A 15,083-nucleotide genomic window follows, 5' to 3' on the forward strand; every position below is an offset into this window, starting at 1 on the left:
TGGTGCTTAAATTTCACCTTCTAAATCTGTTTTAACCTGTTTTACTTTGTAGAAAAGCTGGAATGGACTTCGGAAATATTCCTTATGGAATTTTTAACAGTTTTTTTTTTAAATCGTTACTATTTTCGAAAACTAGCTAAAGCTGATATTAAGAGTTCAATCTAAAAAAATCCGAGTGTGGTAACTTTTAATATCTAAAAATCAGATTATGAAAAGCACAGGCTATTCCCAAGCTTAAGAGAAAAAGTTTTGGATTTAGGAAAAATCGAATTTTGATCGATTTTTGGAATCTTTTCATATTTTTTCGAAAACTACCTTGAGATAAAAAAAAAACTTCAACTGAAAGAGCAATTAGTAGTTTACTCCATAAAATAAGCTGTTAATTCACTATTTAAGCAGAGAAAAACTGGGGCTTAGCGGAAAGTCCATTTTTTTGAAGTTTTGAAAATAACGCCTTTTTCGTATCAGTACAAAATATGATTAAAAATATTAGAACAGGTAGATCCAGTATTAGCTGGGCCACTGGTTTACTTCCAATCGACCGTGGTTCAGATGCGAGGACGTATCCGTTTTGCTGCATAACCGTGGCAATTTGTTAGAAACTGTAGCGGCTTTTTTTGGCTAATGTTTGTAAAATTACAAGCGGTCGTGGAGCAGATGTGAGAACGTGATACTCCTAATCTCAACCAATTTTTTTGAATGTGTATTTTGAACCGTTTCCTTATTTCTCTTTTTGCCTCTTTAGAGGTTTTCGCATTTTCCTCGCTTGTGTTTGCGAAGCGCAGCTTCACCTCTGTGCCTTCCTTGGCTTTCTTGGCAATAAAGGTTTTCTGGACAAAAAAAATGTTGTGCAAGAAACAATTTTGTTCATTTTTTTGTTAGCCTTCATTTTTTGAAGACAAATGTCGGTTATTAATTCACTAATTTTATAGGCGTTTGTATAATTATCTCGTCACATCGCGCACTAAAAACGACACTATTTAAAAAAAAAACATTTTTTCTTTAGCTTTTTTAAATGTGGTTGTTGGAACATTTTGTGCTAATTGCACAGCAACCGGGTTTTTTTCGTCTATTAAATCAAAGCGATAATCAAAATTGTAGAGCGTGAGTATGGTCAAAAATGCAAGCCAGTGTTATGAACAGTTGGTAATTATTGAAAATTACCTGTGTGTATGTCCAGGGACGGATCTAGGATTTTCTCGAGGGGGTGGGCGGGGGCGTATTTTCAATTTTTTTCCAAAAATTTTCTCGGCTTTTTCTTTAGTTGACCAAATTGGTTTTACGAGCACTCCAAGAACACTATAAAGACTATCGCGTTTTTTTTGTGTGCGCTCCCCTTCAAACTTTGTATCTATTGGCGCGTTTGAAAAATTTAAGAGTTTCGACCGAAAATGGATTTCGTAAAACAATGCCAAGGGGGGACCCTTTGTTTGGTGAGGGGGGGGGGGGGGTGAGGGCGTCCGCTACTTAGTATGTCAATGGATGTGTGTCGTGCTCGTTTTTAGGACTGAGATTGATCAACCAGGTGTGATCAAGTCCCTTGGCAACAGTCTGTGCTCTGTTGTGCCCTCTACTCTCTTCATTTCGGCCTCATCCAGAGGGGGGCAGATCGAGTTTGTTGACCATAGCGAGGAACTGCAGAATTACGTGCACTATGCCTACTCCCGCTATTACTTAATGGAGGAGATGCATGGACTCACAAAGAGACATCTGAACTATGGCTTGTTTGCGTGAGTGTAATTACTCCTAATTTTTCATAGCTACTTAATTTTCAGATACCTGAATGTCTTGAACTGCCGCAGGATCCTATCTATGGTTTTAAAATCTCTAACATCGAGTTATTACACAAGCAAGGCGTGTGTGGTAGTATGAACTCTCTTTTTTTTCCAACCTAGGTCGCAAATATTAGTGTTCATTTTGAAAGTGTCCTTTTGACACAGACTATTACAAATAGCATTTTAGCTTCATGGTATTATGGACCTGTTGCGTAGAGGTAGAGAAAGAGACCCGCAACAAAATAAGAGGGTTCGAACCTGGGTAGGGTCGGATGTTTTTCATGAACGTTTTCGTATACTAGTTAAAATGCGTCCGCTCTATAAATTGAAGCATGTTTGTTGGTAAATTTCTTTTTTCAAATTGATTGGTACTGCTAATGCGTCCTAATTGGCTTGCGTCACTTAGCAGTTATGTAGACTCATAATTGGCGTGTGTCACTTCAGAAATTTTGTTGACTCAAAGCTATACTCGTTCAGTTTTTCCCAGTAGCGGTATTATGAAAAAGTATTGGATTGAGACGCTTTGAAAAAATTGACCCATTTTTGGGCTTTGTCTTTTTTTTCTTTAAAACGAATCTTCCAATTCTGAGATTGAGGCTTCGAATGAACAGAATTTAGGGATCTTCCTTGAACAAGCGGTTACTCCCTTTTTTTGCTGAGAAACTGCTATGGATTTGAATAAAGTGAATTTTTTATTTTTCGAAAATTATGCATAACCTTTCGTAGCAGTGCATATATTCTATTTTTTAAAAATATGTTACAGGTACCTCCATCTTTGGCTTGGCCTAGTTTCGGATTGAATGTTCTTGCACAGTCTCGAAAAGTGTTCAATTTTTATTATCAGCATCTTCATGAAGTTGATTCAGAGCGATTTCGGGAATTCACTGGTGACAGATTCATTGATGGCTCTTTTCGTCATTTCTTCCGATAAATGATTTGTCAAATCGTGTCCTTTTTTGAATATCTATAGCACATCGGCTTTGAGTTTTTAAGTGATTCTGTACTACTCAAATGCTCAAATCCGAGGCCTTAATTTGCTTTCTTCGGTTTTTCTGATATGGGTTATTTCACTGGTTTCCATCAAATTCATTCCTTAGTATTCAAATTGCCCATATTTATTTTAAAAAAAAATCTTTATTCCGAAGCTTAAAAGGTCGTCGATTCTCAAGATCACTTGAGGCTTGAAGCGGCTTTCACTAAGACATAATATAAACAAAAATCGTGGTCATGGAAAACTTAAGGTGGCTTTTCACATGACTTGATTAGAAGATTCACAATAGAAATAAAGTATTTATGAGGGCGAAATTGAGTGAACTTATTCTAGAGTTTTCTTGGCTAGTTGTCAGATGCCTTCTGGGCAAGCATGCTGACAATCTGCTTTCATTCTTTTCTGCATCGGAATGTGCCAAGAGTATTTGATAATAGGAAGGAAAAACTCAACCATTGAACAGCTAAAGTGTAAAGGTAATAAAAAGTGATCAAATTCCAATTTCGAAAAAGGGCTTCATTTTTCTGATTCCCAGCAGAATAAAAACTATATCTTTTGATTCAGTTTTCTCAAATGGAGTTAGTATTATTAAAAAGTGTCAAAGAGCGTTAAAGAAATTCAAAGAGCTTTATGGTAATATTCGTACACTTGCGATTAGCAAGGGTATTGCAACCGGGCCCTAGACTTTTTTGGCGTAAAGATGTTAGTTCACAGGACTCATCTCCTGGTGGTTCCTTGGTTCATATTGAATAATAAATTCTTCGCGAATCTTGCCCATTTCGCTTGGAGGTAATGAATAATACTACTGAGACTGCAAAGGTTTTGGTTTCGAATACGACTGGGACCTGTTTTTTTTTTCAAACGGGAAATTTTCTTTTTCAATTAAAATTGTCTCTATTATCGCTCGCGGACTATATCCACTAGGATAAAATCCACCGGATATAATCCCCCAGGACTAAATCCCCCATAGGACCAAATCCCCCAGTGTTTGATTTAAAATCCCAACATTAGAGTTAAGCAAAAACGGATTTCGGAAAACTAAATTACACTTGGTGACCATAAATAGTCAAGATTAAAGTAGAAGCACTTCAGTGCAAGCGCGGTAATTTTGTCCCGTGAGAAGTTACTTCAACACTTTTTGTTCAAAATGTCAATTTTGAGGTTTGAACTCATTAATATTCGTTTGACTTACTGACTGTGCCACGTGGTTTGTTATTTTTGGTGATAGGAGCGGAGCGCTCTTTAATTTATAATCAAAGGAAAGTTGGATAATTAAGGTTTCTAAAAAGTCACGTGAAAATGGCGATGCAGTTGGAAGTCATTGAAGTAGCGTTAAATGAAAACTCAATTCAAAATATTTTTATTTTTACATTACCTGGACGATAAGTTAAAATATGGGGAGTTTGTCTTAGGGGGATTTAATCCTATGGGAGGTTTTATCCTGGGGGATTATGTCGTCGGGGATTTAGTCCTAGACTCGTCTATTATTTGTCTGCTTTTGTTTTGTCGGCTTAGATGCTACATTTTAGAATTGTTTGTTTTTGCTGTACCCAATTTTCATCGTAGTTGCTTTTGTTTCTCCCCTGCAATTTGTTTTTTTTTTTACTTTTGTCGACTTCGCGTTTCCGTTTTAAGAGTCGATGAACGTAGTTTTTTTTTCGTTTCTTAAGGGTAATGAATGTAGTGAAGACTCTTATATAGGTCTTGGCGATTTTTTTTGTTTATTTTTCAGGAAAAGGTCTTAAAATGGTCTAATAACTACAGATGTGCTATCATACATACTAATGCATTTATGAATGCATATAGGTATATATGCACTTTTTGAGTTCAATTGAAATTAATCTCCTGAAATTTATGGTATATATGCACTTTTTGAGTTCATTGGGGGGGGGGGGGGGGTGAGGGGATGTCATCCATTTCGCCGTAGCCGGTCCCATTTTGAAGAGGCGGATGACCGTGGTACCCCACAAACCGTGAGGGAAGTGAGATTCGAACGCACGACCCTCAGTTTTCTTTTCTGTTTCTTTGCGCTCATTGACTCTTCTAGTTGTCTGTTGGAGATTTTCATTTTTAGGAGATTGCTTAAAGCATAGCATCTCTGCTATCTTCAGATTTGGATATCATAAAATATATTTAAAGGACTGTTTAGGTTGTGTAAAGGTAGAGTTTCAAGGAGATAGAAATAGAAAAGCAGCCCCTGGATCAATTTATTTGCTGATTGTTCCGCTCAACAAAGTTAAAGAGCGTTGTTCACGCTTCCCTTTGGTACTTAGTGAAGAATTTTCATTGATAGCTCAAGAATTTTCCGATGGTATATGAACTAGCCTAAGCATAAACCAGCTGTCATGTAAATCTTCTATAAGTACGTAGTTATTTCATAATAGTTTTGTATCTATTAAGTAAAAGATATGAAAAAATCAACAAGACTGCTCGTATAGCAGGGCAAAGCCCTGAATGTTTCAACTGTCCTTTTATTCATATCGAATAGTTTTCTGGAAAAGAAAATATCGAACAAGAAAATATCGAACGAATATATCGAACGAATATATGAATCGAAAGAAAATATCGAACGAATATATGAATAAAAGGACAGTTTCAACTGTCCTTTTATTCATATCGAATAGTTTTTTGGAAAAGAAAATATCGAACAGATAAATTCTGGACAATATCAAAGCGTGAAATGTTGAGTCGTACGAAATTAAAAAGACCGATCCGATTAGCTACCCTCAATTCAATTTAGAATGATTTTGTTGTGCGAGAAAATTCGCTAAGCATTGAAAATCGCGTTCTTCAAAGCGCACATAACTTAGCCTAGAACATGGCCACTTTGGCAATTTTAAAACCCCGAGAATTTTACAAAAAAAAATCGGAGGTAAATTATCTTCCTAAATTTAAACTCAGGAAGTCGTTATCTTCAACGGGGTATAAACACTTTTTTAAAAACTATTTTTTCGATCGGCGAAAAATGACTGAATAAAAACCCACAGCGAGTATAAATATTCCGTTTTCTTCGAAAGTCGGAACAATTAAGTAAAAGATATGAAAGATGTGAAAGTCTGCAAATTTTATGCATGTGGAGTAACTGTCGCTGTTTTGACTAATGACTTGACTGAGGACTTCGAATTTCTACCCATATAAATGCCTCTGGTTGCCTAAATAAAAAATATGCAATTTTTCTTGCGTAAGCTTCGTAATTTAGAACGAATCCGATTTTTGGCTGTAAGTGGTATGATAAACAAGATTTGGATCTAGGATTTCTCCAGGTGGGGCAGATTTTCAAAAATTTTGTCGGCCTTTTAAGTTTTTTTTAAGTCGTCTAAATTGATTTTCCGAGCAATGCCAAATCACTAAAAAGACCCTGTTTTGACCAAACTTTTTGCGCCGCGGGCGAAGTTTTGAAGTAACGGGCCACAAAAGACGTTTTTAGGCACTTTTTGGATAGTTTTGACCGAAAAAATTGTTTTCGGCGTGCGCTCAAAAAAAGTATATACTTGGGCCTTTGCAAACATTTTAGGGTCAGCCAGCCGAAAATGGAAATCCTAAAATAGTAGCGATGGGTAGTCATGGGGTCGAATCGCTGAGGGAGAATAATTCGCCCCCCCCCCTCTAAATCGTCTACTGAATAATAAATAAGATCCGAGAAGTTATTGTTCCTTTTTTAGACTATTCAAATGGTATTTTTGTCCTGAGCTTAAATTAAAAAAGATATTACACCTGTGATCATTTTCCGTAATTTTATTATTTCACCTGTGATCATTTTCCGCAATGTTATGGAGGTTTACAGTTTGGCATTTTGGTCAATTTGGGACAATTAGCGCGCGATATATTTCGCGCTATCAATGCGTAAGCGGAGATTTAATCCGTCTTAGAAATGGTTTCAAATTTGTCGAAGGAAGCTTAGTCGCCATAATTTATTTGGTACTAGAAGCGAAATCTATCACTTCTTGATGTGGCGTGTGGGGGGAAGATTTTCACAAAATCTCTCCAATTTTCATTTTTTCATTTTATTACATTTAATTTTTTCTTGTTAGTACTTCTCCATAGACCTTGAAAGGCAGTTAGATCACTCAGGGCTTCGCTCTGATACGAGCAGTCTTGTAAGTTATTTGTAATCGGTTAATTATGAGCAAATATTTGGTGCGTAAACTTGTTTGTAATACATTTTTGTAACTGCGGTGAAACTACTTCATATTTTTTCAATGTGAAACTACTAAACCGTTTATTCAAAACACATGTTAAATGTTGGATATTTTTGACGTGCGTATACATGCAAGAAATTACTTGCGCATTTGAAATGATTCCGTACTGCATCATCGCGTATTTTTAGAATGCGCTTTCTTTTTGGCTTGATTCTCATGTTTATCAAAATGCATGCGGTTTTCTGATTTATATGCGCTGATTGTCGAATCAGAGGTAAAACATTTCTTGATAAGGAAGTTTTTTTTTGCAATTGAATGTCAATCAAAGTGAATTTTACTTATTGAAGTTTTTGGAAGTCATTACGTAGTGTTTTTTTTTCGTTTTTTTAAACACTAAAGGATCACCAAGAGAGCACTAAGTTAACATCCTCCCCTAATTTACCAAGTTAAGATCCTCCACCTCAGCGTTCATTATAAATTAAATTTGCCAACTGCTGCACGTAAAATTTTAGATTTTGATTTTAAAATTACATGTCGATTGTCTGAAAATTCGAACGCAGAACCAAGTTAACATCCTCCCCTCCCCCCAACGGCTTTTTTTTATGGGGGGGGGGGGGGGGGGAAGGATGTTAACTTGGTCCGCACTAAGTCTTAAAAATTATTTACTTCTTATTTAAAGAAGTAGAAGAAATAATTAAAAAGAAGGGAAGATCGCTCTCGGGTAACAAACTCAATTGGGGAGAAAAAAAACAGGATGGGCTTTTAAAAAGGGAAAGTTCGTGTTCAAATTCCTAACGGAATAAAAAAAACTTATCTATTGATCCAGTTTTCTCCTATTGGGTGGGTTAGTTCGTGTCTGTACGAAACATTCCCATACAAAACAGTCCAATACAAAACAGTTCGGAAAAGTATGAAAATGAACGAAAAAAAGGACTGTTTTGTATATGCACCGGGTTAGTTGTATCAAAAAAGTGCCAATCACAAAAGATTCTAGAATTACGAAATATTGTAAGGTATTGTTTTTTTCATTGTTGTAACTCGACTCGAAAGTTTGAAGATTTTTTTCTTGTTTTTGTCTACTTGAACTCATTTACACTTTTCCAAATTTACACTTAGATAGCTCAAACCATAAACCATAATATTTTGGGCTCCATTTCCAATTTTGGGCCAAAGAAACGACCCAACATCGCCATTTCAATTAATTCGGATAAAGTTCAGGGTGTGGTCTAAAATTAGTGCAAAACTATGAGCAAATCTGTTCTCTTGTTCACGCCGAATCGTTTTAAGCAGGCCACCTAAATCGAATTTAAAAAATGCAGCATTAATATAGATTTGGTCTGCGTTGTCCTCTAACTCTCTTCTGAAAGAGCGAAGTCTCAGAAGGACAATAGCCTTGTTAATAAAATTAACCTAAATTAAGAAAACTGGTTTAAGTATTTTGAAGTGACTGGACAATCTCCTCCAAATTAAGTTAAGGCAGAGATTGGGCTCTTTTCCAGTTTCCCACCACCTTATTGTTCGGAGAAATGTGAGGAACTTTGTATTCAGGTGTGTTTTAGTTCTCTTTTTTCGAATTATATGTCATATTAAAGCCCTTTCAGTTCGTTTTAAAAGTTTTGAAAAATTTTTCTCATTGTCGAGAAAAACTGGTTTGAATTTTTGGATTTTTGGTCGAATTCCAGCTAATAGGGTTTTTCAAAATAGGGTTTGCTAGCTTGCAATATCTTATTAAGCTTAATTTAAGCAGTGGAAACTTGGTTCTACGCGAGTAAAATTAGTTTTTGAAATTTTTAGCGTCATTTTGGGAATCAAAATTATCCAAAAAAAGGTTCTTCTACGCTTTTTTCTCCGTTTTTCTAGTCATTTTCTACAGAAACTGTTTTCCATATGGCCTATTTGACTATGGTTGTCGAAAATATCTTCGTTTTGAATTTTTCGTTCAGAACTTACTATCACACCACACAGAATAAACGACACTTATTAAAAAAAATTGGTAGCGTGGCAATTTGCATGAAAGCAATATAAAAATCAGTTCACTTGTAAAAATCGTTGATTTAGAAAATCATAAAATCACCAAAAATTCACTACGCAGGAAAATTAAAAAAAAAATCACTACGAGTTGTGCCAAAGTAAAAAATAAGTCGCATTTGTACCGAATTGCAATTCCTGAAACATTTAATTTTGAGTCGTATACCCGCTAAGGAGAATGGGCTTTTGGTTGCTGACGCCTAGTCAAAATCGACAGCAAGGATAAACTCGGATAGCTGATTCTATGCAAGTAGCGCAGAATATTCCGACCGCTTTCACCACTTGCGACATAACGCAAACATAAAAAAAACATAAGTAGGAAAATTATGTAAATAAAACTTGTTGAACCAAAATTTTTGTAGGTTTCTTTTAAAGCTAGAGGTACCTGTTGTTTTTCAGGAAAAGTCTTAAAATTTGTTCAAGCTCAAGTTTACTAAGTTCGAGGTTTGTTTTTTGATTTCTTTTCAAGTTCACCTCATTTCCTTTGTAAGAAGGAAGGCAAGCTCCTCTATCGAAAAGCAAGAGTATAATGGAATTTAGTCATCAGATTGCCCTGCGGAATAAAAAATTTTACCTATTGATCCAGTTTTTTTTTCATTGTGGGTTAAATTATTTAAAAATGGTCAAACATAAGTTTTTGCGAAATTCGAACAGCTTTAAGGGCATATATGTTTTTTAAAGATCGCAAGTTGAAGTTTTTTTTCTGTTTCCTTGCGTTCATTACTCTTTTCCAATTGTCAGTTGGCTTTTGTTTTTTTTAAAAATTTGTTATACTGATGCAGGATGGAATGGGTATTTTCAAAATTGGATTTTGCCCAAAAGCTTAATTATTTTTCTACTTAAGTAAGTTAAAATTTTTTGAGAAATTGGAATTTTCCAAAAGGCAATTATTAAGAGTAATAAAAGTAGTCAGTATTGTTATATAGGTCTCGCTGAAAGTTTATTCACGCTCTCAATTTTGATTTTTCGCGGTGATTTCTTTTAAAGTTCAGTGCATTTCTATTGTTAAAAGGAAGGCAGACTCCACTATCGAATAGCAAAATTGTAAAGGTCACGAAAAACATGATCGACTTGTAATTTCGAAAATGGAAATTAATTATGAGATTTTCAGCGAAAAAAAGTTTTTTTTTCCTAATGATCCAGTTTTCTCAAATTGGGTTAATGTTAAGATACAAGTTTTAAAGTTAAAGAGCTTTAAGGACATCTACTTTTTTTTCTTCGAAAGTCAAAAGTTGAAGATTTTTGAAAAAAGAAGTCCAGTTTTTTTATCAGTTTATTTGCGTGTCAGTTGGCTTTGCGTGTCAGTTGGCTCTTTTTCAACTGTCAGTTGGCTTTGTTTTTTCTTACAAAATTTAAGTCGTTCGATTTATCCATAACTTTTTTCTCAAGTAGGCACCGCTGATGCACGAAAAGTTCTCGCTACCGGTTAATTCAACTGAACCCTTCATCTCAGATTTGATAGGGTTGTTTTTAAGAAAAGTGAAAAAGTTTCTAAAAACGGTCAAAAATTCGAGTTTCCGAAATCCAAATTTTTCGTGGCCTCTTAAGCAGAAGTTTTCAAAACCAGTTTTCACGATTGAACACTTCGCCGAAGGTCCGGCAGGGCAGTTTTCGAGAAAATCCAAAGGTTTCCAAAAAGCCAAAGGTTTCCAAAAAGCCATAAGTTTCCAAATTGGGCGTAGCCGCTGATAACCTGTTGTTCAATAACATGTTGTTTCGATTAAACATTTGATATCAGATTTTGCAGAATAGTTATCGAGAACGGTCAACAAATCAAATTTTTGTCTTCTCCGAGAATCATAGCTTTTTTGAAAATTAAATTTAAAAGAAATAAATTAATACCCATTTTTCTTTTCAATAACTTTTATTTTCACTTTTTTCATGAAAAATAACCTTGAATGAGACATTGGACAGCATTGTTTTAAATCGAGGTTCTTTTGTGCACAATTTCAGTAGTACTAAACTATTGCAAAGTTTCAAAAATGGGACAGAGGAGAAAGCGATACTGGGTGAGCGATCGAAATCCATTGGTTGACATCTATTGCTTTGCAGGTTCCGAGACATAAGCCGAACACAGCAGTCTAGAATCCAGACCTGTTTCCGTAATGTTGCCGAGGCAGCCTGGGGTTGGTTCCTGACCGTGCAACAGACGGAGGGCATGGACTCCACGGCATCGACAGATGACCGACTCATCTACACGTTCAATCGCAACAACCAATTTGATGGAAACACGAACGACAACAACAACAATAATAATGATAATTTCAACAACTACGATGACTTCTACAATGATCCTAACAACATCGAGACCAATGACAACATAGAAGATGATACTTACAATGGCAATGATCAGTATCCAGATGTTTACACGAGTAACAACAGGCACCGAAGGCAGTCCATCACCCGACGTGAGACTTTTTGTGTAATTCTTGAGTGGCAGCTGAATAGCCATTAGAAGTGAATAGATCACTTAAAAGGATTCTCATCACATTTGCGAGCGTAGTGAAGTAGTACGACTTATTTTTTTCCGACCTTAGTCGCAAATATTTGATCCGCTTTTGGGGCACCTTGCCATTTTTTGATAGAATGTGCTTTTAGATTTGGAGAGTAATAAACTAACACAGCATTTTTAATTCATGAACCGAAAAAAGCAAAAGCTATTTGTTTCAAACAAAAGTACAATAATAAAAACTCGATTTCAGAAAATCTTATATATTAAATGAAAGTCGGAATGCGCTGTAGACGCAATGTTTAACTGAGCGCAATGTTTCAGCTTTGGCGAATGCAACGTTTCATACATAGTTTCATACATAGCTTGGATAGACTTAAAAAATTTTAAGCATTTGGCAAAGCGATTGGGTCAATGAACTTGAAACATTTCAAAGTTTCAGAGCTGGAAAAGCTTGCTTAGAAAAACTTAAATTTATCGCAAACTGATTTGCTTTGTGAAATGACTTAAAATGTTTCAAGGTATCATAGCTCAAATAGCTTACTTAGAACAACTTTAGTTTTTGCGAATTGGTTTTGTGAATAAAGTAACTTGAAATATTTCAAAATTTCAGAGCTTGAGGTTCTTTTCAGAGCCTGAGGTTTTTGCTTACAAAAGCTTGAGTTTTTTTTGCAAAACGATTAGGTTAATGAAATAACTTGAATGCTTCAAAATTTCATTGCTTAGAAAATCGTTAGTTTTTTGTGAACTGATGCGGTCATTGAAGTATTTTAAAGTTTCACGGGTGGAGAAGCTTGCTTCGAAAAACATAAACTTTTTACGAACCGATTCACTCTAAAAAATAACTTGAATAGTTTCATATCTTGAATTGTTTGCTTCAGAAAATTTTGACTTTTCGCGAATTAGTTCACTTCATAAAACAACTTGAAATGTCTCAAGTTTTTATAGTTTGAATAGTATTCTCAGGAAAACTAACTTTTCACAAAGCAATTCGGTGTAATATATAACTCGATATCTTTCAAGTTTTCATAGCTTGAAGTTTTTGGCAAATCGAATCGGTCTATAAAGTAACTTCTAAAATGTCATAGCTTGAATAGTTTTCTTAGTTTTTTGCGAATTGATTCGATCTATGAACTCATTTGAATTATTTCATCTCTTGAATAGCTTGCTTAGAGAAACTCAACTTTTCGCGAAGCGATTCGCTCTGTGAAATAACTTAACGCTTTGAAGCTAAGTTTGCTTCCTTAGAAAAATAATGTTTTTTTCTTCTAATAAATTCGATGTATGAAAGAGTTTAGAAATATTTCAAACTTTCATAGCTGGGATAAGAGAAACTTGAACTTTCCCGCGCGGATTTACTCTTTGAAATCATTTGAAATAGTTCAACGTTCCATCAATTGAATTGCTTGCTTCAATATCGAATTTAAAACGTTTTGCCATCCGATTAGCTCGAATAGCTTGCTTTGAAGCAGATTTTTACTATTTTGTTCCAAAAATAACTTGAAAAATAATTTGCTTAGAATAACTTAAAATTTTTTGGCATCCGATTCGCTTCATGAATTTGCTTGAAATATTTGAAAATTTCATAACTAAAAGCTTGCTTAGAGAAACTTTACTTCTTATCATCCGATTAGCTCTATAAAATAATTTAAAATGTTTCAAATTATCATAGCTTGTAGGGCTTCAATCGAAAAACGATTCGGTGTGAGAAAGGCAGTTATTTTTTAGCTGAAAGCTTCTTAGCTGGAATAGCTTGCTTAGAAAAACTTAACGTCGCCATCCGATTCGCTCTAAGAAGTAACTTGAAATATTTCAAAGTTTTCATCGAATAAACAGCCTGCTCAGAGAAATTTTCACAAACTGTTTCGCTCCATTATATGATTTGAAATATTTTCGTAGCTGGAATAGCTTGCTGAGAAAGTCTTGAACTTATCGCAAACTGATTCGGTCTAGCATATAATTTGAAATTATTTAAGTTTATTTGCTTGAATAGCTCGATCAGAACTACAATTTATGTTTTGCGAGCTGATAAATCATTGGAGACGGGCTTGCTAGTTTCCAACTCAATATATCTCACAGTTTCTATAACATACAAAATTGGGTCGATTTGTATTTGGTGCCACTTAAGCAGCATCGCATGGGCAATTTATTAGCATATGTAGCTGCTTTATTTGTGGATTTTGTTAGTGAATTGTCAGTTAGTGAATTGGCCGTGGCGCAGATGCGAGGGGAGGGGGCTCTTAATCTTCGGGTCGTTGAATCGAATCCGGGACAGCAGAAGTTTTAATTTTCATGTCTTATGCTGATCTATTCTTTTCTTATTTCACTCTATAAAGCTGTTTTTTTTTAAAATTATTTTCTCGGTAGTGTTTGCGAAGCGCAGCTTCGCCTCTGTTTTAATAGATGTTTTCCTAAAAATCCTGTTGAAGCAATTATTGCGCAGGTTGGTTATTCACATAGTAAGAAAAAAATGTATTAATTGATTTTTTTCTTACAATTATTCAGCGAGAACAAAGATTCAAATTAATCTGATGTTTAGTCAACCGCGAGCAATCAATTTCGTGCTCTGCTATCCACGTGCTCAACGGAGGATCCATGATCTTCCTGCTGAACCAGCTGGAGAGGATTGAGCCACAAGAGATAGCTAGGTGTGTGGACTACTGGGGCTACAACTTCAACACAACCAGAGAGCAGAGGAGACTTATCAAAGACCGAGTTGAAAGTGTGAGTAAATGTGAATCTTAGCAAGACTTCTTTTCAGAGATGATGAACGTAGTTCAGACTCTTATATAGGTCGCCATGATTTTTTTTGTCTTTTATTCATAAAAAGTCTCAAGTTTATTTTTCGCGATTTGACTTTTGATTTTTTTAAGTTCAGTTCATTTCATTTGTTAAAAGGAAGGCAAACTCCACTATCGAACAGCGAAAGTGTAAAGGTCTTGAAAAACATGATCCCAGCGAAATAAAAATTTTACTTACTGATCCAGTTTTTTCAAATTGGGCTAATTTTTTTTATCAAAAACTTGTATATCATCAATTGTAGAATTTCGAAGAGCTGTAAGTGCATCTATTTTTTTTCTGTTTGTTTTGCGTTCGTTGACTCTTTTCCGACGGTCTGTTGGCTATGTTTAACACAGGAGCGTGCGAAAATCTCATGTCTGTTTTTATGCAGCGTCACGTGATCTTAGAAAAAGCGAAGTGTACATTTGTGATAATTCTTCTACAGAAGATACTGTTTGAAATGTAAAATATTTTAGTTTATTGAAATAAAGTATAAATGTAATAATTACTATTTACCCAGTGGGGGGTTGTGTGGTTGTACGATGCAACTTTTTATTTGGCTGCATTGTCAAAGTAATACCATGTGTTTTGACATTTGATTTGGAATGAGTTGACACAGTTGATGCGTTCTAATGGGCATGAACAATTTGAATACTCTTATATATGTTTTGGTGATTTTCTTTGTTTGTTTTTTTTTAGGAAAAAATCTTGAAATTTGATCAAGCTTAATTTGGTTTTTCGCGTTTTGACTTTTAATTGCTTTTTAAGTTCTCTTCATTTCAAGGCAATCTCAACTTCATTTGAAATGAAGTGAACTTACCTCCAAGGCGAACTCCGTTTCAAGGATAACTCCAACTTCACTTAGCTTCAAGGCAAACAACTATCAAACAGCAAAAGTGTAAAAAACGTGATTGACATCTAGT

The 15,083-nt window shown here is 35.1% G+C and overlaps 1 protein-coding gene across 1 annotated transcript in view; it reads left to right on the plus strand.

The window, feature by feature from the left end:
* Window positions 1–15,083, plus strand: part of LOC134851944 (uncharacterized) — a 38,983-nt gene that overhangs the window by 14,750 nt on the left and 9,150 nt on the right. Inside the window, exons 14-16 of the mRNA XM_063868222.1 lie at window positions 1,506–1,730; window positions 10,983–11,338; window positions 13,919–14,103. Coding sequence (XP_063724292.1) covers window positions 1,506–1,730; window positions 10,983–11,338; window positions 13,919–14,103 — 766 coding nt within the window. The remainder of the gene's footprint in view (window positions 1–1,505; window positions 1,731–10,982; window positions 11,339–13,918; window positions 14,104–15,083) is intronic.

This window comes from Symsagittifera roscoffensis, chromosome 1, assembly GCF_963678635.1.
Source record: "Symsagittifera roscoffensis chromosome 1, txSymRosc1.1, whole genome shotgun sequence".
NCBI lineage: Eukaryota > Metazoa > Xenacoelomorpha > Acoela > Convolutidae > Symsagittifera > Symsagittifera roscoffensis.